This window comes from Cibotium barometz, chromosome 15 (assembly GCF_041138505.1).
Source record: "Cibotium barometz isolate CiBa-2024 chromosome 15, ASM4113850v1, whole genome shotgun sequence".
NCBI classification, from domain to species: domain Eukaryota; kingdom Viridiplantae; phylum Streptophyta; class Polypodiopsida; order Cyatheales; family Cibotiaceae; genus Cibotium; species Cibotium barometz.
The window spans coordinates 54,975,428-54,999,517 of NC_141060.1; the positions used below are offsets into that span (position 1 = coordinate 54,975,428).

At 45.6% G+C, this 24,090-nt stretch overlaps 1 protein-coding gene across 1 annotated transcript in view; it reads left to right on the forward strand.

Moving 5' to 3' along the window:
- LOC147631440 (uncharacterized) overlaps positions 1-24,090 on the forward strand; it is a 111,056-nt gene that overhangs the window by 11,807 nt on the left and 75,159 nt on the right. Inside the window, exons 2-3 of the mRNA XM_086809188.1 lie at positions 3,688-3,870; positions 4,712-4,864. Of these exons, the coding sequence (XP_086665314.1) occupies positions 3,688-3,870; positions 4,712-4,864 (336 nt within the window). The remainder of the gene's footprint in view (positions 1-3,687; positions 3,871-4,711; positions 4,865-24,090) is intronic.

Here is a 24,090-nt window from a genome sequence, read left to right on the forward strand (position 1 = left end):
TAATGCCAACACCTGGACCTCAGCTTATAGCAAGGCATGGTAAAGGAGCTCCACCACAATCACAAGCCTCTAAGAGGTCGCCCTCAGCAAAAATCCCTCCCCCACCATCCTTGTAATTTGCCATGGGTGTGTAATGAAGCAACGACAACTCAAGGTGCACATGCACATGAATGGGTTTAGGACATCTCTATACATGTGGAATTAGGGCTATAAAAGGCACATAGCCCATGTACTTTGTACATTTGGATGACCTTCTAATGTCTTTTGACCTTTTGGTCCTTTGGAAAATCTTGGAGACTTTTTGGCTTACACAGATTTGGGCTTATGGAAGGCTATTTCCATCCTCTTAGTGAGAGGCTAAATCACTTAGGTACTATGGATTTATATGTGACCATCATCTTAATTACATGTAAGCTTTCATGGTGATTTCCCACATATCAGCTTCATTTCAATTGGTATCAGACCTATCTTCAGCTTCATTTCAATTGGTATGTGATCATCATCTTAATTACATGTAAGCTTTCATGGTGATTTCCCATATATCAGCTTCATTTCAATTGGTATGTGATTATCATCTTAATTGCATGTAAGCTTTCATGGTGATTTCCCACATATCAGCTTCATTTCAATTGGTATCAGATCTATCTTCAGCTTCATTTCAATTGGTATCAAGCACGCTACAGCTTTGCAACATCAACAAATTTCAAAGCATATTGAGGGTACATGGACACATCTAGGAGAGTTTAACTTTAAATTCTTTTCACACTCCCTGTCCTAGCCTAGGGTTCACACTAATTTTCCCTGTCCACAAATTTGTTTTAACCTTTCACACTTCCTATTTCCACACCTAACCGTAATCAAGTGCCAGTCCACACTCCTCATTACCAATTGTTGAGCCCTTTACTAAGAGCATTTCACACGCAGCATGCACTCTTAGGATTTGTTGAGGTTTGTACACATATGAGCAATAAATGAAACAAAAAATATATTTTAATTGAAATTAGCTTACAAAAAATGCCACTTGTATATAAATAAATCAAATCTTAGATCCTCATTATTAAGATTTACAAGATTTAGTATTGACTATGACACTGCATAAGGTTTTAGTGGTTTAATCCATCTACTATTTCAATGCCTCATCATGTGATTCAACACATTAATAGTCTACCATTATCAATTCCAAAAGCACATTAAGCCATCCCAAGTTGCAAATGAGGCCTCAGTCATGGTTGAACCTTGACTTGATCTCAATTACATTCTTAAACAAGAGGCAGCCATGTTACAACATCTATAATTAGAATCCTAATCATCTCTACTAGAATAAACACCAACCATGTGATGCACTATACATAAGTGCTAATGATCATATACTCCACTAAAATGGTTAACTAAAGATTAATAATGGTGCCATATGCCATGAACTATCTTTAGTGCTAAACTCCACCAAAAACAGTTAGCTAATGATTAATAACCTACAAAAAACATGGTGCCTTAGAAAGAGGGATAACCATGGGCCATGACCTATCTTTAGTGCTTAATGAACATGGTGCCTTAGTAAGAGAGACAACCATGTGCCATGAACTATCTTTAATTCTTAATGAACAATTGTATAAAGTTATACATATGATTCAATATCTGAGATAATACTATACATAGAATCCAAAACTATACATTTAAACACCTAATATATATTGAGTTTTAACTATCTAATATATATATCAAGCTTTAATTACTTAATATATATTGAACTTTAACCATCTTTAGTGCTTAATGAACATGGTCCTTAGTAAGAGAGACAACCATGTGCCATGAACTATCTTTAATGCTTAATGAACAATTGTATAAAGTTATACATATGATTCAATATCTGAGATAATACTATACATAGAATCCAAAACTATACATAGAATCCAAAACAATACATTTAAACACCTAATATATATTGAGTTTTAACTATCTAATATATATATCAAGCTTTAATTAATTAATATATATTGAACTTTAACCATCTACCATAACCTTAGTAGTCCCTAGAAGCCTAAACATGTGATTTAAACCTTTGTCATCATCAACACATGTAAATCCTAAAAATTAGAGGTTTAATCAACCTAAAGTGAAAACTGTATTAGGCCTTGAACATTTATATAGTAAAGCCTAAACATGTGATTCAAAACTTTGTCATCATCAACACACGTAACTCCTAAATGTTAAATGTTTAATCAATAAAAAATAGAACTTATTAAAATGATATTGTCATGGAATCATCATTAAAGGGGACCTTTTTCAACAGCCATAGTAAGATATAAACAATGACTATAGTAGGCGCTAACCATATTAATGGCAAAACATGTGATTCAAGACCTTCACATCATCATACATTGTTACCCTAAAAAGTACACATTTAAAGTCTAAATTTAACATTGGCATTGTATTTCAAGGTTGATCATCCGTGGCATAAGGAGCCCAATCAATCGTACGTGGTAGCCGACTACAAAGTCCTAGAAATATCATTAAGCATGGCATAAAGATTAGAGAGATGGAACCCATACTGAATATGTAAAGTACACGAGACAATCGTAGCGGCCTCACATCGATGCTAGAAGCTCGTGAGTAAAGCCAAACAAAGAATGGGGCCAAAAGCAAGTTGTCAAGCCAAAGTTCCTCAATCAACAAAAGCAAACCCATTTTTAAAAAAAATTTTACACACACCAAATTTACGCGTGCAAAACAAACATATGCATTATTTCTACCATGCAATTGTAATTAGCGCCCTCACCAAGATCACCATAGGCGGCATGTATAAAACACTATAGATATAAATAACATCAATGAACTAACAACTTGAGTTCATTCCAACCCTAAAAATTACAACTAACCTAATTACATTGAAGGCTAATGCTAACACACCTACCACAAACGTTAATGTTACATTTAAGAGTTCAACATACAAGTTCCAACAGTATAAGCATATTTGTATGAATTTGCAATAAATAAAAAATTCCATAATAAAACACACAAAATATAAAAAATTTGGATCCTTAGGTTATTGACCAAATAACCTTGACTAAAAAAAAAAACACTTGCGAGTTGCCAAGCTAAAGTTCCCTCATCAACACAAGCATACATGCTTTTTCACACATTTGATTTACCAAACAAACATAGGCATCACATTCCTACTGTGCAATCGTAAGAGTGCCCTTACTAAGACCAACATCGCACTTCATCAACAAATAGACTGAAGAGTGTAAAGAAGAATGTAGACATCTCAAGGGGCAGGCTTTACATGAATAAATACATCATTAACACAAGTCAAGGTATAATCCCCATAGTAAATATACACATGTATACAACATTAAGGCTATAAATAGTAGTAACAAACTAACAACACGAGCTCATTCCAACCTTAAAAATTACAACTAACATAACTACACTGAAAGCTAATGCTCACAAAACTACCACAAACGTTAACATTACATTTAAGAATTAAACATGCAAGTTCCAACAATATACTAGCGTATTTATAATAATTTGCAACAATAAATAAAATATCCCAAAATATATTAACACACTAAATTATCAAAAATTTCCGGCGGTTGGATCCTTGATTATTGACCAAACAAACCTTTGACGAATTAGTAGGCAAGACCAACAATTCACCTGACGTCACTATAATTTGGTCCGCAATAGAAAACAACTTGTGGTAACTTAAAGAGCGGTAGTCTTCTAGAGGAGGCAAGGCCGAAGATCCCAAGACTGTCTCGGCGGAAACCAGAACCAGACCAAGCAAAAGCCATTGCAACAAGAAGCCAAAGCAAAGGAGGGCCCAGACGATTCGGAAGTAATCGATCAGCTATGGCTATCCAGAAACAGGTATGTTTTGAACAACCGCTAGTTGTACTATTTGTAAGTATTTCAGGGCGAGTGTCCTTCAAGCTCTTGTCTTTGCTCTTCAATGCTAGCCTCTCCTATGTGCCTTTAAAGATGTCTAGAAGTCCATAAAGCTGTCGGATATCCGGTACTTTGGCTCCTTCATAGTAAAGTGATGTTGACTATCAGGCCTTTAACCAACCTACAGGAGGTAAGCGGAGAGAAAGCGTAGAAACACTTCATCGCACAAAAAAAAGGAGATTCAACACATCAAATAGACACGTGACCTTCACAAAAACAGGGTCATTAGGTGTTGACGTCTCATTAGAGTCATTAGAGAAGCAAGGGCTCATGTCAAGGCTGGAACATAGTGTTTGGAGCTCAAGACACCTGAAAGGGATGCTTAAAATACCTGCAGCACACATTTCAGCTTATTAGCCAGGTGGCCATAGCACAAAGAGTGTTTGGAGCTCAAGACACCTGAAAGGGATGCTTAAAAATACCTGCACCACACATTTCAGCTTATTAGCGAGGATAGAACTGATGAAGGTAAACAACAAGTAGCAGGCAGTTGGGGTGCGAGGGCACGTGCCAATGTATTCAAGTTGGACAATAGCACAAAGAAGTATTTTACCTTTACCGAATAATTATGAATTCCAATCACCAGATGGCACTCTTCCTCCTAGTGCAAGTTATGTCTCACTGTGCTCTCAGACAAATAGGGTCGGAAACAAAATAAAACATTTTGTATTGCCTTTGTCAGACACAGAAAAGATGCCTTGCAAGGTGTGCTTAGGCTGGGTGTGGAGCTCTAAAGATGCCTGATGTTTTGTTGCGTGCTCAGGCTAGGTGTGGAGCTCTAAAGATGCCTGATGTTTTGCTATGTGCTGAGGCTGGGACTGAGGGAAGGAGGCCTTTCAATTGGTTAAATTACCTCCCTATATTGCTGATTGACTTGTGTGGGACCAACAATTTGCAATTTTATTGGGAATTCAAGGTACCTCACTATCCTATTGGATGCCCTATCAATCCTTTGCTTACACATTTAAGAATCCTATCTCCTTTCCTTTCCCCCCTCCCCCCCCCCCCTCTCCTAGTTAAGATATCGAGTTCAACTAGTGCTGTGGACATTGATGATCCACGTGGGTGATAGCTTTCGCACTTATGTCACTGGCATGGTTGGTGAGATTATGGTTGATATGTCTCCAATGGACGATAGGTTGTGTGACAAGTCACTTTGGAGTACTAGAGTTATGGTATAGTTATAGTGCTAGATCATGTAGTTTGGTTCACACTATGGACCGACCATTGTATGTAATAGTAGGAGAGTACTTTTTCTTCCAGTACGTACTCTTATTTCTTTAGTTTATGGTTGTAGAGAAGAGAAGAAGATAGAAGAAAATTCAGTCATCCATCTCTCTTGTGACTCTCTCTCTCTTGTGCATATGTGTTTGCTTGCAAGGACTCAAGCTCTCTCTCTTTCTTGCATTCTCTTTATGGTATCAGAGCTTCGGTTTGTGTGAGAACTAAGGAGGCAAGCAAGAGACGAGAACAAGGCAAGCAAGGAAGCGGTACATGGGTAAAGGTATTTCCATCTCTTTATCTCTTTGATTTTGAAGTAACACCTTCGGTAGTTGTGAGAGCTATAGGCAGATAGGAAAGTCAGTCTTAGATTGAGGCATCCTTTTGGGGTGAAGAAACAAGACTATATTGTATGTAGTTAATGCAGGTAACTGAATTTTTATGCGTTTCGGGCACGTTTCGGTTCTGCAAGTTTTTTGCTGCATTCACTCCGTGAAGTGTTGATTTTGATTGTATATGCCCAATTTCTGGTTTAGTGCAAAGTTGTTGCAACTGCTCCTCACTGGAGACCAACCACAATTGGAAAACAAATACACGAGCTCAGATCACTTAACTTTGACAATTAATGTACATCATAATCATCCACCAAATCTGAAAATAAGAAAACACAACGTGACACCACCACTGGGGTCGGAAAGGGCCGATCCTCCCCTCAATACAAGTTGTATTTCTTGGAGTATTTGATGAGTATAAGTTTCATAGGCTTATGAGCGAGATTCCTCTATTCATGAGTGATCACAAATGGATCAAATACCATAAATGTTGTCAGTGAAGAACAATTTGTTGATGAAGACTGTGTCACATGCAGTCTCCCACCTTCACTGGGGCTTAGCACCCGCATTACACTTGTCTTTCGGGACCGTGCAGCAACAGACACGCCAGTACTAGCATCTGGCAGGGTGATTCGCCGTAGAGGGATGAAAACCTGGTACTCCAAATGAAGCTTTGCTCCCAAATTTCTACGCCCACTTACATTCATTGGTAGAGTACGGTCAGGGCAAGCATAGGGACAATAAGATCTCATAGAATCCGAGTGAGAGAGATAGCATGTACTCTATACACAAATCAAAGAAAAACAATAATAATTTGCTGTATCAATCTATATGCAGCTCTTATCTTGTGGGAAAGAGAGATTGTCATAACCAGCTCCTATATGACACAGCTCTTGTTTCAGTCCACCATATGAGAGAAAAAAAGTCGAGTGTTTCAGTCCACCGGATGGAAGAAAGATCGGGTGCTTCAGTCCACTAGATGAGGGATGAATCGGTATCTTCACTTTAGAGAGAGAGAGAGAGAGAGAGAGAGAGAGAGAGAGAGAGGACTTTCGTTTTCAGCACGTCGGCAGCATGGAAGAGAGAGAGAGTGCCGGTTGTGTTTCGGCATGCCGACAGCCAGGGAGAAAGTCGGGTTGGCGAAGTCTCTTACCTCCACGTATAAGCCTTACGTGGCCTCTATCCAGCCTCCTTGCGTGTGTTTATTCTACATAGGAAGTCTTGTTTACACTAAAGTTACTTCAAATGAACTTTGGGCACCCATACTTATTATTGCCCATGGCCCATGGTTTAATGAATATGAACTCATAACCTTTATAAATGCAAAGATTAATATTAGTTATAAATATAACCTTAGAAAATGGATTAAAAAGTATACTTACCACCTGTTCACATGCAGCAAAACATGTCAGAAGACATGGCAAGCTTCACGGCTCACTGCAGGTGTCCCTACTCAGTAAGTGGCACATCATAGCAGGCAGATATACAAATATAAGTCACGCAAAACAGTTTCAAACATGCAAAGTTTGATGCACGTGCACATGCGATGGATGAAATCTCCCTTTCATGAAACTTGTATAAACATTCTAGTTGGGCACAAAACTGGCACGACAGAATGTGAAAACCTTGGCCTTCCTATGGAGTAACAGTCCCATAGGTACGACGCGATACAAACATGTGTCCTTCCATGGAGTGATAATCCCATGGACAAGATACCGTCCTGGTCATACAGATATAGGCTCCCGTCCATACGGCACGATCCTAGTCACATGGGTGGCACGAAAGTGGTTCCCGTTCATGTGACGCAAAGTGACTGGCTCTTTCACATGAGACATTGGCCTGGCCTCATGTGAACATGGCACAAATCTGGCTGCTCTATGGAGTGACAGTTCCATAGAAGTGGCACCAAAAATGGAGATGGACCAAATAGGCGGCTAAATGGTGACATTCCTCGTGGCTTCTAAACAGTTGACCTCAATTGAAAAGCCTCAAGATATGCCCGCAAAAGTTGCTAATCAACAAAGTAAGCCATATCTACCCACTTTGCATCAATGGGTAAATAATGTTCAAACTTCACAAGGTATCTCCTGGAGAGCTTTCCAGTTGGTATACTGCCTTCTCTCCTTGTTGAATACAATCTGCTTTGGCTGGAGGATCTCCTCAAGCTTATCAACCTCTGGCGGATCTTCTGAGACAGGCTTGTCAGGATCTGGCCCCACATACTTCCGTAAAAGACTCACGTGAAAGGCATAGTGAAACTTCCAATGATTGGGTAAAGCAAGTCTGTAAGCCACTTCATATACAACAATAGGCTATATACAAAAGACAAAAATCACATCCATGACTAAATGTCGATATGTCGAAACAAATGGATGCCAAAAACACGAGTTGCATGACCCCCGGAATCATATGAAAAGGTGTAATGAAGCAACAACTTTAGATTAGGTCTAGGACTATGGTCATGGGCTCAAGTATAAAAGGGGGCTCATGGACCACTATTGTATCTTTTTGACACCTTTTTGACATCTTCGGTATCCTGATCATGGATCATTTTGGTTTCCCTCATGAATGGTCTCCCAATGATGCAGTCATATGAAACTGGCTGACGTCCAAAGTTCATCACTCACCACAAAGGTGTGGTGTAAGGTAGTTCTGAGGATCTTTATTTTCAAATCCTTCAATAGACCAATGGGTCTAGCAGTGACTCCGTAAGTGAGTTTGACCAGTAATGTTGTGTCATCCATGGCAGATGCTCCCCATTTTTCCTAGCATTGTTTGGTAACAATGCTCACTCTTGCTCCCCCGTCGAGGATTGCTGTGACCTGGAGGCCATCGAAGGTTATCGGTAATGCTGCATTGAGTTCATGTGGTAGATAGTTCTCCCATGCATTCTTTTGATTTGCCACATAACACTTTAACAAATCCAAGATAGCTGAATTTGCAGCCTCACACTGGCCATCCGTTTGCAGGCGATAGGCTAATGAGAACTCAAGCTTAGTGTCCATATTGTTAAATAGAGCCCTCCAAAAGAGGCTCGTAGTCCTAGAATATCTGTCCCCAATGATGGACTTAGGCATACCATGATGCTTAATGTATCATGCAGTGGAAGTATTCGTAATCGAGGATCGTGTCACACAAATGCTCACACTGTCTTTTGTATCCTGAGTTTCGCGAGTTTAGCAATTTACTTTAAGACTTCAAACTTTAAGAGATTTGAGAGAGAGAGAGAGATGGAAACTGTACACCGTATGGGGTCCCGAATCACCCACTGAAGGGTCCCCTATCCCGTTACCGGAATAGTATTTGCTTTATTACTTTGAAGAGACTGACGATGGACTGACGATAAGCCAAATGCAAGATCTCTGAAGACCAAGAGTCGGGCTGAACTGTACACGGCTGTAGAAGCATCAATGATGTCCAATCTCGAGCCTATGCACTCTTCCCAATGGAATGAGGAAGGGCTGCAAATCTGAGGCTGAGATAGGGGCTGTTTGGGACTGTTCTAGGCTATGTATGATTGCTGTAAATGAATATGAATGTTGAGTTTTATCTTCACCAAGTGGCTGTAGCAAAACGATGAAGATATGAATGCTGAAAACTGTATGTATGCTGAAAACGCAAAACATGATGCTGAAGTCGGTGGTCGTGCCGGAATGCAATCTGACCATCCAAGGATGCCCTCACGCTAGGATACGTTGTGTGTGGACAAGCTGAATCGGATACCAATGTAACATGCAACAGAAGTATTCGTAATTGAGGATCCTGTAACACAAATGCTCACACCGTCTTTTGTATCCTGAGTTTCGCGAGTTTAGCAATCCACTTTAAGACTTCAAACTTTAAGAGATTTGAGAGAGAGAGAGAGATGGAAACTGCACACCATAGGGGGTTTCGAATTACCCACTGAAGGGCCCCCTATCTTGTTACCGGAATAGTATTTGCTTTATTACTTTGAAGAGACTGACGGCGGTGGACTGACGATAAGCCAAACGCAAGATCTTTGGAGACCAAGAGTCGGGCTGAACTGTACAGGGCTGTAGAAGCACCAATGATGTGCAATCACGAGCCTATGCACTCTTTCCAATGGAATGAGGAAGGGCTGCAAATCTGAGGCTGAGATAGGGGGGCTGTTTGGGATTGTTCTAGGCTATGTATGAATGCTGAGTTTTACCTTCACCAAGTGGTTATAGCAAAACGATGAAGATTTGAATGCTGAAAACTGAATGTATGCTGAAAACGCAAAGGGGACTGAAGGCTGAATGCTGTAGATGCTGCGTTTTACTGCATAGAGGCTGAATTGCTCAAGCGTTGATACCCCTAGATGCTGATGAGGAAAACGTTGAGGTATGAGGTGTTGAGTTCTGCAATCGCTTTATGCTCCTTGTGCTGAAGGCTCCAAGTGTTGAGTGCTTCAAGGTTGAATGAGATATGAATGAATAATGGATGATATGCTGGGCTATTTATATGGGCATGGGGTGCTGGTCGGCTAGCTAAAGGGCTGGCGGACTGCACTTGTCCAATAAAAATATATAAATGATGTAAAAAATGCCCAATAATGCTATAAAATATGGGAATAATACTGGATAAATTTTGATGGCTGCTAGATGATATCTGAAGGCTTCTGCAATGGTCTAGATGGCCTACATGCATATGGAATGAATGCTATGCATGTCCTGATGCAAACTCTAAGGCTTCTACTGACTCTACATGCATGAATGCATCTCTTTAAGTGGGTTAAGGGACTTGGACTTACTGACTGACTGTCTAAGGCTGAGAATGACCTACGTAGCTCGTGCCTGACTTATCTTGGACTGAGGATTACATTGGGGTCACAGCGTACGACAATTATCATCCTAAAAGGTACTAATACTTTACAATGTTGCACTGATGATGACAAGCCAGCTTGTCACCATGCACTATAGTGCAGAGTGCATGTGACACTTAAATATCTGAGCAAGGAAAAACATTTCCATGCGGGGATCTAGGCAAGTCCATAATGAAGTCCATAGTAATGCTTTCCCATGGCTATGTGGTTGTAACATCGTCACTAAGGTGTCCCAAACCTCCTTAGGCGTTTGTGCATCCTGTATATACACAATCATAGAATCTGTCACACTGATAGACAACCAATACAACACCTTTCTGGCTTTTTCATGCCATGCTTTATATGCCTATAACTGCTAAGAGGTCAAATTTTCACCAGCAATCTCCGGCTCCTTTTTATCACCTATGATGAACTCCCAATATCCTTTTCCCATAAGAAAATTGGTCATCTTGAAGTTCCATGCCTGGAAGTTATTCTTGTCTAGCTTCTCACTCACAATCTGTGATAGACTGTTAAACATCTTTTTTTGCAACAACTTGCTAAACAGTGCTTGCAAACACCTTCTGCACTTGTAGCAAATTTACAACCTTCAATAACGATATTGTAGACCTGTTATAATCCCACTGTGTGTGAGCCAGTCACATACACACACATCCGCCAATACCTGCAACACTTAGATTCTTTGCACAAACTACCTTACAACCAAATTTATGCTGCAACTCTCACCATTTGGCCATCCATTTGGTCCATCTCCATTTCTGGTCCACTTCTATGGGACTGTCGCTCCATAGAGCGGCCAGATTTTTGCCATGTTCACATGAGGCCAAGCTAGTGTCTCATGTGAAAGGGCCAGTCACTTTGTGTCACATGGATGGGAACCACTTTCGTGCCACCCGTGTGTGACCGAGATCGTGCCATATGGACCAGGACGGTATCTTGTCCATGGGATTGTCACTCCATGGAAGGACCCGTGTTTGTATCGTGTCTTGCCTATGGGACTGTTACTCCATAGGAAGGCCAGGGTTTTCACATTCTATTGCGCTAGATTTGTGCCCGACTAGAATGTTTTGTACAAGTTTCCCGAAAGAAATATTTCGTCCATTGCATGTGCACGTGCATCCATCTTTGCATGTCTGAAACTGTTTTCGCGTGACTTGTATTTGTGTATCTGCCTGCTATGATGTGCCACTTACTGAGCCGGGACGCCTGCCAGTGAGCCGTGAAGCTTGCCCTGTGTTTTGCTGCATGTGAACAGGTGGTAAGTATACTTTTTAACCCATTTTCTAAGGCTATATTTATAACTAATGTTAACCTTTGCATTTATAAAGGTTATGAGTTCATATTCATTAAACCATGGGCCATGGGAAATAATAAGTATGGGTGCCCAAAATTCATTTGAAGTAACTTTAGTGTAAACAAGACTTGCTATGTAGAATAAACACACACAGGGAGACTGGATGGAGGCCACGTAAGGCTTATACGTGGAGGTAAGAGACTTCGCCAACCCGACTCTCCCTAGCTATCGGCGTGCTGAAACGGAACCGGCACTCTCTCTCCCATGCTGCCGGCGTGCTGAAACGGGTCTCTCTCTCTCTCTCTACCCGACGTGCTGAAACGAAACCCGTCTCTCTCTCTACGGGGCGTGCTAAAACAGAACCCGTCTCTCTCTTTCTCTATCTCTCGGCCAACTGAAGTGGGTGGACTGAAGCACTCGATTCTTTCTTCCATTCGGTGGACTGAAGCACTCGGCCGACTGAAACGGGTCTCTCTCTCTCTCTCTACCCGACGTGCTGAAACGAAACCTGTCTCTCTCTCTACGGGGCGTGCTAAAACAGAACCCGTCTCTCTCTTTCTCTATCTCTCGGCCGACTGAAGTGGGTGGACTGAAGCACTCGATTCTTTCTTCCATTCGGTGGACGGAAGCACTCGGCTTTTTTTCTCTCATATGGTGGACTGAAACAAGAGCTGTGTCATACAGGAGCTGGTTATGACAATCTCTCTTTCCCACAAGGTAAGGGCTGCATACATATTGATATAGCAAATTATTATTATTGTTCTTCCTTGATTTGTGTATAGAGTACCTACTATCTCTCTCACTGGGATTCTATGAGATCTTATTGTCCCTGTGCTTGCCATGACCATGTTCTCAAGTTTTGAGAGCCAATGAAGATCAATGGACCTGGGAATTTGGGAGCAAAGCTTCATTTGGAGTACCAAGTTTTCATCCCTCCGCGGTGAATCACCCTGCCAGGTGGTAGTACATGCGTGCCTGTTGGTGCACAGTTCCAGAAGACCAGTGTAGTGTGGGTGCTTAGCCCAATGAAGGTGGGAGACTGCCTGTGACACGGTCTTCGTCAACAAATCGTTCTTCACCAACAACATTTATGGTATTTGATCCATTTGTAATGACTCCATGAATGGAGGAATCTGGCTCATAAGCCCTTGAAACTTGTAAGCATCAAACACTCCAAGAAATACAACTTGTATTGAGAGGAGGGGGGGAGGGTCGGCCCTTTCCGGCCCCAGTAGTGGTGTCAAGTTGTGCTTTGTTATTTTCAAATTTGGTGGATGATTATGATGTACATTAATTGTCAAAGTTAAGTGATCTGAGCTTGTGCATTTGTTTTCCGATTGTGGTTGGTCTCGAGTGAGGAGCAGTTGCATTGGTATCAGAGCCCGATCGTTTCTCTTTCTCAAGAGGGGACATGGTGTTTTGAAATCAAAAGCAATCACAGACACTTGACTCAATGGACAACCAAGGCAATCCTTTGGAAGTGCCAAATTCAAGGGGTCAATCAAGTGCCTCTCGAGATTCTAATGCATTGCAGGGAAGGCACAAGTCCCTTGAGAGGGTTTATGACAATGCTTTGATGGGACAGCCATCCTGTGGAAAAGAGCCTATGCATGAGGATGAGCCTGATGCATTGAGGGTTGAATTGGAACACATGAAGAAACTTTTGCAGGCAAAGGAGCAAAAGCTGAAATTTTTGCATGAAGATCCTCATGTGCAAAGTGTCATTGAAGCAAAGAAAGCTGATGCTATGGTAGATATGACCTTTGAGTCCATGGCTCGTAAGGTGGGTAAGAAGCCAAGGGAATTGGCACTCTCCTATCTCATCCAAAAGGGTGATCTCAAAGAGGAAGGGGATGGGGAGTTAATGTTCAAGAATCCACCTCATTTGAAGCCTGGTGACCTAGCATCTCAACGGTTGAGATCTTATGTGCACAAGGAAGAGGTGCCAGTCACTTCTCGCCATGCATCTACTCCACATGGGATGGGAGGAAACAAGTATGTGCATGTTGAAGCCAGTGCAAGGCATGATGGCCTAGTGGATTCAAAGCATGTATTTCATGGTGAGAGTGATCGGTATGCAAGCCGAAAAACATTGCCCATTGATTTGTCTCGTGGTGAGACATCGCATCATTCAAGGAGGTCACATGCATCTGGGCCACAGATTCATAGAGCACATGCCACCGTGCCTCGTGAAACACCTTTGGTTGCTCATGAAGCTCATGCAGAGAGGGCTGTCGCGTTGGATAAGGGGAAGAGAAAGAGGGAAGAACATGAGTCACATGCCAAAAAGCTCAAGGAGTTTAAGATAGGTGATAAATCTGTCAAGTTTTGCCTTTCATGGGGAATACGATGCATCTAAGGTGCTAGCATTTGTGGCACAATTTGACATTGCTTTTAGTGATGAGGACTTCACCGAGAAGTCTAAAGTCCACCATGCAAGTATGTTCTTGAAGGAGACAGCCACACATTGGTGGATCACCGAAAAGAATACCAAAGATCACATTTGTACTTGGAAAGAGTTCAAGGACAGATTTTATACCAAGTTTTTGCCTCCAAATGCGGAGCAAACTCTCACACAAAAGTGGGATAGACTTGAGCAAAAAGACAATGAGAGTGTGCAACAATATGTGAACAAGTTCTGGAAGGTCTTGCTTGAGGTTACTCCCTTCATGCATCTCTCCGAAGATTAGAAGAAAAGGAAGTTTCGCTCTCGATTGCAACCAGCCTACTGTTTAGGAGCTCACAGCATCTGCTCTTGCTACGAAGTAATTGGTGCTTAAAATTAAGCAAGATAATGGAGATTCTAAGAGCAAAGAGAGGGTTGTTCCAAACCCACAAAAAAAGGTGGACAGCCACTTAAAAATAACAATGAGCAAGAGCATAGGATTCACTTGGCCATAATGTTTGAAGAGTTGCGAAAGCATAAACTCTTCATAAATGCCAAGAAAAGTGAGTTCGTTCTCTCAGAGATACACTATTTGGTGCAAATTGTATCCAAAGAGGGTGTGAGAATGGATCCTGCTAAGGTTGAAACCATTCGGAATTGGCCAAAGTTACATAGTACGCATGAGGTCCGTAGCTTCCTTGGATTATGCTCATATTACAGGAGGTTCATAAGGCATTTTGCCAAGATTACCTCGCCATTACATAAGCTTACAAAGAAGAAAGCCACTTTCAAATGGACCTAGGATGAGCAGGATGCCTTCTACCAACTCAAGGATGCTATCATATATGGGCCTATATTGATAATTCAGGACTTACAAAAGCCATTCACGATGGAATGTGATGCTTGTGGGAATTGCATAGGTGCTGTCCTAAATCAAGCGGATCATGCAGTGGCATATGAAAGCCGTAGATTGCATGATGCAGAGACCCATATGGACATTTATGAAAAAGAGTTCTTGGCTGTAATTCATGCCTTGAAAATATGGAAGCATGATCTTCTTGGGCTGAATTTATAGTCAAAACCAATCACCAAAGTTTGAAGTATTTTTTATCTCAAACAAAGCTCTCGAAGAAGCAAATGAGAATGGCAAATTTCCTTTCTATGTTCCATTTTCAGATTGTACATACTCCGGGAAAGAAGAATGTAGTGGCAGATGCCTTGTCCAAGAGGCCATATGTGGCTACCGTTTCAGTGGCCTCACATGGGGACTTGACTGCCATGCATGATTTATACCATTTGGATACTAATTTTTGCCATATTTGGGCTGATTTGATGGCTGGTCACACACATGCCACTTATGTGATCAAAAGAGGGTTATCTCATGAAGGATAACTGCTTGTGTGTGGTGAATGATATGCGTCCAAAGGTTATGGAGGAATGTCACGCTCCACCTTACGCTGGTCATAGAGGTATTTTACCTACGACACGCATGATAGAGAGAGATTTCTTTTGGCCAAGCATGCGTAAAGACGTTGAAGCTTATGTACACGCATGTATTACTTGCCAGAAGGTGAAATTCGATAGGCAAAAAGCCTCCACGTTTGCTTCAGCCTTTGCCTATTCCCTAAAAACCCAAGCTTGGAAGATGAAGCTAAAGCGGGAGTTGCATAATGTGACCAGAGGAAAGTTGAGTATAAATGATTACTCAATAAAGCTTAAAGGGCTTGTAGTCCTTGCTTCTATTGGATCACCAGTAGATGATGATAATATAGTAGATAATGATAATATGGGCATATAAATCATGGCATGAAAAAGCCAGAAAGGTGCTGTATTGGTTGTTTGTCAGTGTGACAGATTCTATGATTGTGTATATACAGGATGCATAAATGCCTAAGGAGGCTTGGGACACCTTGGTGAAGATGTACATCACAAACACCCAAGCTTCGAAGAGGAAGCTAAAGCGGGAGTTGCATAATGTGACCAGAGAAAAGGTGAGTACCCATCACAGGTGTCACAACTTTTTGTTGGGATTTCTTTGTCCATGACGTTAAGACCAGATTTCTCCCTCCCTAGTATTTGACCAACGTGGCAGATGAGTTCTATGGACTCAGACCGAACGGGTCACCTATGCTTCAGTTTTGCGGTAAGGTTATAAATTTAGCACCACAATTAGGGTTATCTTAGTAGGCCAAGATGGATCAATTCATTTGTGGATTAGATCCCAACATCCGGTTCACAGTTTGTAACTTTGAACCCAACACGTATGACCGGGCTTTGACTCCGGCTCAAAATGAAGAAATGAGAATGAACGGAGGTAAGTCTAAACAACCGCAACCTAGTACCAAATCCCAACCTTTCCCATGCGCAGCAGTTAATAGCATTTAATGCTATTTGTTGGGTATTTTTGTCCATGTTGAACTGGCCGACAGCCCTATGCTGGCCGACCAGCAGCAAGGAGACCTATAAATACAGGTGCATTAGTCCTCATTCAGTCATTCAAGTATTCTCAGCAAAGCATATACTCAGTTTGCAGCATCCAAGCACTCTAGGCTATAAGAAGGAAGACATTCTTCACATTCAGCCAGCATATGTGCAGGGCTACAGCCATCTAGACTTGCATCAGTGGCCCCAAGGAGAGTCTTCAACAGAGCCTCGGGAGAGCTAGATACTCAACCGACGTACAGTCTTCCTCGTCCTTGTGTTGGGCATTCATATCATTTGTACTCAGCATTGTACAACATTTCTCCAAAGAATAATATGAGCAAATACTCCTGCTTGTTGCAGGGGGGCCCTTCAGCAGGTATTGGGACCCAATACTGTGTCGTCTTCTACATTCTCATTCTTCTCTCTCTCTCTCTCTCTCTCTCTACTCTCTAAAGTTGATGCTAAAGATTCTTACCACATAAAGGTATGAAGAAGGCCCTGTTGTGCGTTATCACGATCAACCTCAATGCATGTAACAGGATAGGGTCTACTTGCATATCACGAAACAGAGATTGAAACAGGTGGGCAAACTTTGTCCCAAGCTTTCTTTCCATAGTTTTGGACCCTTTCCTATAGTTAAAAAGTTAAGTGATGTCTACATGAAATCGAAGTTGCCTAACAGCTGGACAAGGCATGATGTTTTCCATGTTTCTTGTCTAAAACCGTGTGTTGGACCAGAAGTGTTTGATTATTCAGATGAACAACAGTCAGACGTGGTAGATGAATTAGAGATCATTGAGCTTGAGCAGATCCTTCTTCATCGTTGGAGCATGGTTCCAATCGACGATTCTGTCAGTTCTATACAAAGTTCGGAGATCGAGGTACGCACGAAGCAGTTTGGCTAGATGAAGAGTTCTTTCAAGAGTACCCCAGTTATTGGCGGACTACTTGGAAGCCGTGAACCTGCCGCCAAGCTAAGCAGGAGGAAATGTCACATGCACTCTACACTGTAGTGCATGGTGACAAGATGGCTCATCATCAGTGCAACATTGTACAGCAGTAGAATCCTTTAGGATTTGATATTTGTCGTACGCTGTGACCCCATTGTAATCGTCAGTCTAGGATATGTCAGGCATGAGCTATGTAGGTCATTCCTCAGCCTTAGAGAGTCAGTCAGTCAGTCAGTCAAGTTCCTTAACCCACTTGGAGAGAATCATTCATGCATATAGAGTCAATAGAAGCCTTAGGGTTTGCATCAGATCATGTTTGCATTTTGCATATAATTCATTCCATATGCACATAGACCACATAGACCACTGTGGAAGCCTTGGAATATCATCTAGTATTTTATCCTATTTATTTGGCATTTTTTCCATAATATTCCAATATTCATTACGCATAATTCTGCTGCATGTTACATGTATGGAGCCCTAAAATGCATGGTGGGTTGAATATCTTGAATGTGCATTACCATGTACTGGCTCAGAAAAGTACCATGATAGTAACTTTTGTGGAACAAGAATTGCCATGGGCACGGATGCTGGATGCTGGTTGCAATGTGTGCGCATTACAAGGTTGATTCTTTTGGGCATTGAAATCTCTCCTACTAGGATATCTTGGTAGGTTAGGTGCAAGGAAAAATCCCAGGCTACCCCTACTCTTCTAGATTGCTGCAAGGCGTGAAGTCTATGCTCATACATTTGCATTGGGCACATAGGCTAGAACCACCTGGAAACACACTGGTAGCTGAAAATGTGCATCGGAGCAGAGCATTTGATATGCCATTGCCAGTGGTTGAGCCAAGAAAAGCTTATTTTTTAGCACAAAAAGGAATTTACATAGTGGCAGATGTCATATTGACTGAAGGCAGACCATTATCGTTTCCACTAGCGCAACGACGATGGCAATTTGGAGTCCATTACCGCCCTGTATGGAGACTCGTATATATCGTACGCTCCGGCAAGAAGCTTTGATGGCGATTTAGAAAGACACTGAAAAATTGAGGATGTCATGCACTAGTAAGGGTGCACAATGTAGTGAAGATAGACCTAAACTCAATATCTCACTATATTCGAGGCATCTACTAGACCTGTCTATATAAAGTACCCAGGGTTAGTCGCATCATAGGTCGGCCCTATGACTGGTCCAGATGGACCAAACCACGTCACCCAATTGGGACAATAATAGACAAACAATACACCATAGGTCCTGGCTGTAACATGCAGCGGAATTATGCGTAAAGAAGGATCTTGTCACACAGTCTCACTCCGCCTTCTTTATCTTGAGTTTTGCGAGTTTATAGCAATCCACTTTATCACTCCAAACTCTAAGAGATGAGAGAGAGAGAGAGAGAGAGAGAGAGAGAGAGAGAGAGAGAGAGATATCTGTACACCTTATTGGGTCCCAAATTACCCTCTGAAGGGCCCCCTCCTATTGCTAGGAGTATACTTTATTATCTTTGAAGAGAATGATAGGACTGACTTTTTTTTTTTTTCCGGAAAAACGATCCTTCTATTAGTTAATGAGAAAACGCCATAAGGCTACAAAGCTCACCTCGCAAGGAGGGATAAAAAACACAGTGAACACCTGAGCTCCACCCCCGTGGCTGGCCGCTCTCTGGGGGGGGGGGGGGGGGGGGGGGGCTACCTAGTAGTACATGTGGGAGGTGAGAAAAGCCAAACTGGAGGCCTGTAGTGCCAAGTGACATCCTCGCCCCTCGCGGTGAGGAAAGGGCCAGGCTGCCAAGTGCGGAGGAAAGCCTTGCGGCGCCCTCTCATGCGATCCGAGTCGCCCTGGAGTTTCCCCCAGTGTCCTCTCAAGGTGTGAATGATGTCCACCCAGAGGGCCTGTATGACCTCTGCCGGTGGAGTCGCCTGGCGGTCAATGGCCTCCCTGCATCGGGCTCTCCATATGTGCCAAGCCGTCATGCTGCTGATCATCTCCCATCTGTGCCCGACCCCCTCCTGAGGGGCTGCCGAAGAGAAGTCTGGCGTCGGAACCACCGCCATCGCCCTGTCAGAGACCTGGATGGTCGCACTGCCAGGGACGTCCTCATATCCAAGGGCCGGGCCGCTGTCCGTGGCCCAAGCCACTGCACCCCACATCACCAGCATCTCACCTGGTGAGCCTGCAAAAACCATCCTGAGAGCGCGCTGCCAGACTTGCTGTGCCTGTGGGCAATCCCATAAGCAGTGCCGCTGCGACTCCTGTGCATGGCCGCACCGAGGGCAGGACGCTGGGTGACTGCCAAAAGCTAGCCAAGCCCCCACAGCCAGTCCTCTATGCGTTGTGAGCCAGAGAAACAGCGTCACCTTCCGGGGCCGGAAGCTGGCCCAAAGGCGCTGCCAGAAGTCCCTAAGAAAGGCAGGGGAGAGCCCCTGTCGTCGCCGCCAATGCTCGGCTGCCGCCGGGGTGCTCGCTATCCTGTGTCTCTGAATCCGCCGCCCCAGCCTCGCTGTGTACTGAAAAAAGGGGATGCCTGGGCTGGTAGGGGCCAAGTAGGGATCTCGCCAAAACCACTCACCTGGATCCCACTGAAGGCGAATAAGAGGCCTGCTGTCCCAAGCCCATAATCTCCAAGAATAGTGCTCCCCTATCGAGGCCGGTGAGGGGTCTACATGCCACTGTCTCTGATGAAAGCCGACCACCCGCACCCTCTGAAGAATACATCCCTGGAGCCCATCCAAATCTAGTCGTGTCCTCTGAAGTTGGCCACCCTCTCCCACCTCAAAAGTGAGTGGGGCGACTCTCTCCGCTGTGCCGCAGACCGCTAGAAGGATCTCATGCCGAGTAAAGACACCCATCCACTGTGGAGGTGGAGGGTCATGTACTGGGGTCCGCCACTCCCGGGGGATGGCCGCCTCAATGTCCTGTCTCATCAACTCTCTGCCCCTCATCCCACTGAGTCTCCTCTCCTGAGCCTCTAGAGGCAGCTGCTGAAAACCTATCCAGTCGTCTAGGGACTGGGCTGGGCTGGGCTGGGCCAGAGCTCAGCGGGCCCCACGACACGTGAGACCGCGATCCAACCATATGGCCACTGGGGAGTCGAATCAAGGGGTTCCAGATCAAAGGCTGCCTCAGGTGCTCCTCATCGGTGCCCGGGAGAGTCTGGAAGAGTGACGGCCTCAGATGCGCCCAGGCCCTCAGAAGGCTAGCTGCAAAACGCTCCTCGAAGCCAAGGCCCACTCCTCTGGATCGCTGCTCTGTAAAGATCCACCTGATGCTGGGGGTCCAGGGGCCGCTAAGAGAAGGGGTGCGGCTGAGCATCCTGGAGACAAGAAACTCCTTCCACGGCTCAGAGGGATGGCACACCACGCAAACTCGCAAGGGCGCGACCAGTGTCTCGAACGGGCCAGCATCCAGCTGGAGGCACCTGAAAAAACCGTAATCCACTGGTAGCCCCATCACTCGCGGGGGCCCCCCAGGGGAGGCTGGAGAGAACTCTGTGGCGGGCGAAGCAAGGATCGCCATCTCCACCGGCCCGGAGTGGCGGTGGAACAGCCGCTGGACTGAGCTCTGGCCTACCCAGCTGCGCTGCCCCGGGGCAGTGGGTGGTCTGGCGAAGTATCCTGGAGAGGCCGAGGGAGGGATGGGGGCTCGCGGCGAGGAGGGGGGAGAGCGAGGAGAGGATGGAGAGGCATCTGCCAGAGGATAGGTGTCAGGGGGGGCCGCCGGGGGAGGCGGGAGGGGGGGGGGCTGGGGGGGGAGAGGGGGGGGGTGGAAGGAGTGCTCTCCGGGTGAGGGGAAGGGGAGCCGGGGGTCGAAGAGTGCAGCCCGGGATCCTCAGGAATCTGCTCCAAGGAGGGGGCGGGGCCCCCCGCGGGGGGAGGCGGGAGCAGGGTCTCCACGTGGGAGGCTCCACCAGCGGCCTCAACGGGCACTGAGTCTGAATCCTCGTCCATCGGGGTGGGACCTGCTGGCCGCCTATCCCTGACTGGAGCATAAGTGCGGGTAGGTGCTTGTACGCCAACCGGAGTCGCCTGTCCGCCAACCTGTCCACCAGCCTGTGCTGCCTGCTGGCGTCTGCGATGGTCCCTGCGGGCCGGGCGTTTCTGCCGGCGAACCTCCTGCCATCCGCCAGCCTCCTGGGTCTGCGCGGCATCCTCCGCCGGGGCCTGCTCGTCAGATGATGGCGCCTGCTGTGGCGAGCCAGGGATGTCCGGTCTCTGAGGTGGATGGCCACCCCTCGGGTCTCCTGCAGGGGGTCCAGAGGCGGCATAGCGTGAAGGATGAACCCCCTTACGGGGACAGGCGCGTGCGAGATGGCCCATCTCCGGACATGTGTAACACTGGCCGGGGAGGCCCGAATACTCCACGCGCTGTATCAGATGTCCTCCAGAAAGACAAGGGAGAAGGATCGTCTTCGGGAGGGACTCCGGTGACGGAACCACAACTCGAATGGCCGGGAGTCCTGCTGCCCGAGCAATCACTGAAGCCGTTGTCTGAGGCGTCTCCACCACCTGCCCGAACGCCTTGCCAATGGATGACAAGAGGGGCAAGTACTCCCTACGGAGTCCAGGAAAGCAGATAGTGACGGGGAAACCTGTCGCGCCTGCTAGCGGGTCGGAGGCGGGGTCGAAACCATGAGTCCATTGCGCCAGGAACGCCCGGGATGAGCGGAGGGCAATGGGGCTCCGAGCCAGCACCATCTGAGCTGCCTGTGGGGACTCGAAATCCACCTGGTAGTAGCCACGTCCCAAAAAATCTACGCTGACGATCTTGGCGGGCACGCCAACAAGGCTGCCTTGCAGAAGGTCGCGAAGCTCTCTCCGCATCGGACGACTACCCACTATCTTGCAGACCAAGGAGGAGGCCTCAAGAGCGGAAACTGTGGAAACAAACAACTGAAGATCTTCAGCTGTGAACTCCAGACGGAGACCGGAATCGGCAGGGTTAGTCGGAGCGGCTTCCATGGAGTCCTCCAGAGGGAAAAGGCCAGAAACCGGGGTCACCAACGGGAGGGACACAGCCCTGCGAGGAAAAAGAGAGGCGGAGGGCAGGATAGCGGGGGCGGGGCGGGGGGGAGGGGGGGGGGAGCTGAGGCGGGGAGGAGCTAGCGGTGGGCGGAGGGGCGAGACGGAAGGGAGGAGAGGGAGAAGGCGGAGGGGAAGAGATGCGCAGCGGAGGAGAAGGCGGAGGGGGGAGAGGTGGCGGGGGAGAGAAGAGAGGCGGGGGAGAAGGAGGCGAAGGGGTTAGAGAGGCGGGGGAAGAGATGACGGGGGAAGGAAGCAGGCGGAGGGGGGAATGGCGGGGAAGGCAGCGTGGAAGGTGGCGAAGGAAGAGAAGGCGGGGGGAAAGAAGGCGGGAGAGGAAACGAGGAGGGAGGCGGGGGAGCGAAGGCAGGGGAGGAAGCGAGGCAGAAGGCGGGGGGGAGATGGCGAGGAGGGGCGCAATGAAGGAGGCGGGGGAGAGGACGGAGGAGAAAGCGGTGGACTGGCGGGGGGGAGAGGGGGGCGCGACGGCGAGAAGCAGCGGGGGGGGGGTGGGGAGAGGCGGAGCTCGCAGGCGAGGTCGTCAGTCGCTGTTCTTTGATAGGACTGACTTGGGATTGTAGATCAGCCAAACGCAAGACCTTTGAAAGACCAAGAGTCGGGCTGAACTGTACCTGATGACCGATCTCAATGCCTATGCACTCAATGTAGGAAGGTTGCAAACTGAGGCTGAGAGATGGGGCTGATTGGGACTGTTCTAGGGTGTGTTATGCACTATGAATGAATGAATGTAACGGAAGGGCAGCTGTAACATGGAAATCTTATCAATCATGAAAACTGCTTAAACACATAAGCATGCCAGATTAAAGAAAGATGTCAACTTTGCATAGTACACCACACTAGGGGCGAGAAGATGGGCTGACCCCCCGCCCCCCTCCCCCCCCCTTTGTGGTTAGATTACTAAAAAGGAGTCTGCTTCTGAATACAACTTTGGGGGTGCCCAGGATTCACCATTGGCTAGCACCTATTTCTTCCAGTATAGTATGAAAACAAAACAAAACATATGCTGAATTTTGATGTCAATCTTCAGCACTAGAGAGCATTCCCGGCATTAAGCACATGTAGGACAACCATGGACAGCCCATAGCACTCCCACATCAGCCAGGACAGCCTTGCATCTACATCTTCCTCCTGTCTGGCTCACAGAGCAAGTCGACCAGCTCTCAGAAGCCACAAGGGAAGTCGACCAGCAGCAGTTCACAAGCCAGATGGTCTCCAATCAGTAGAGGATGTCTTTCCCACAAATCGGCCAGCACTTCCCTGTCTCCGGATGCCCCGACCAGCAGCTTCTTAGGGCTGTAAACAGTCGGCCAGCATCAAAAAACAGCCACCCGATGAAGTCGACCAGCCTTGGCCACACCCTTGGTTGAATTCCGTTGCGGTAGGTAGTGATAGATGGTTGTAGCAAGCTGTAGAACCAGTCGACCAGCTCCTCCCATGCACTAGAAAGCAGGCGCCTCTCCAAAACTGGAGTCCCCCACCCCGTAATAAGAGTTCAACCGCTGAAAATAGCCCAGGTGTGTGCTTTTCTGGTCCAGAAGGGGGCACCTTCAAGAGATTGGTCCAAATCTTGTCCAGTCACTTATAAGTGAGTGTGGACCCGCACCCATAATTATTAGTATGTGAAATCATAAAGCTGTAAATTGGCTTTTTGGAGACACTTACCACCT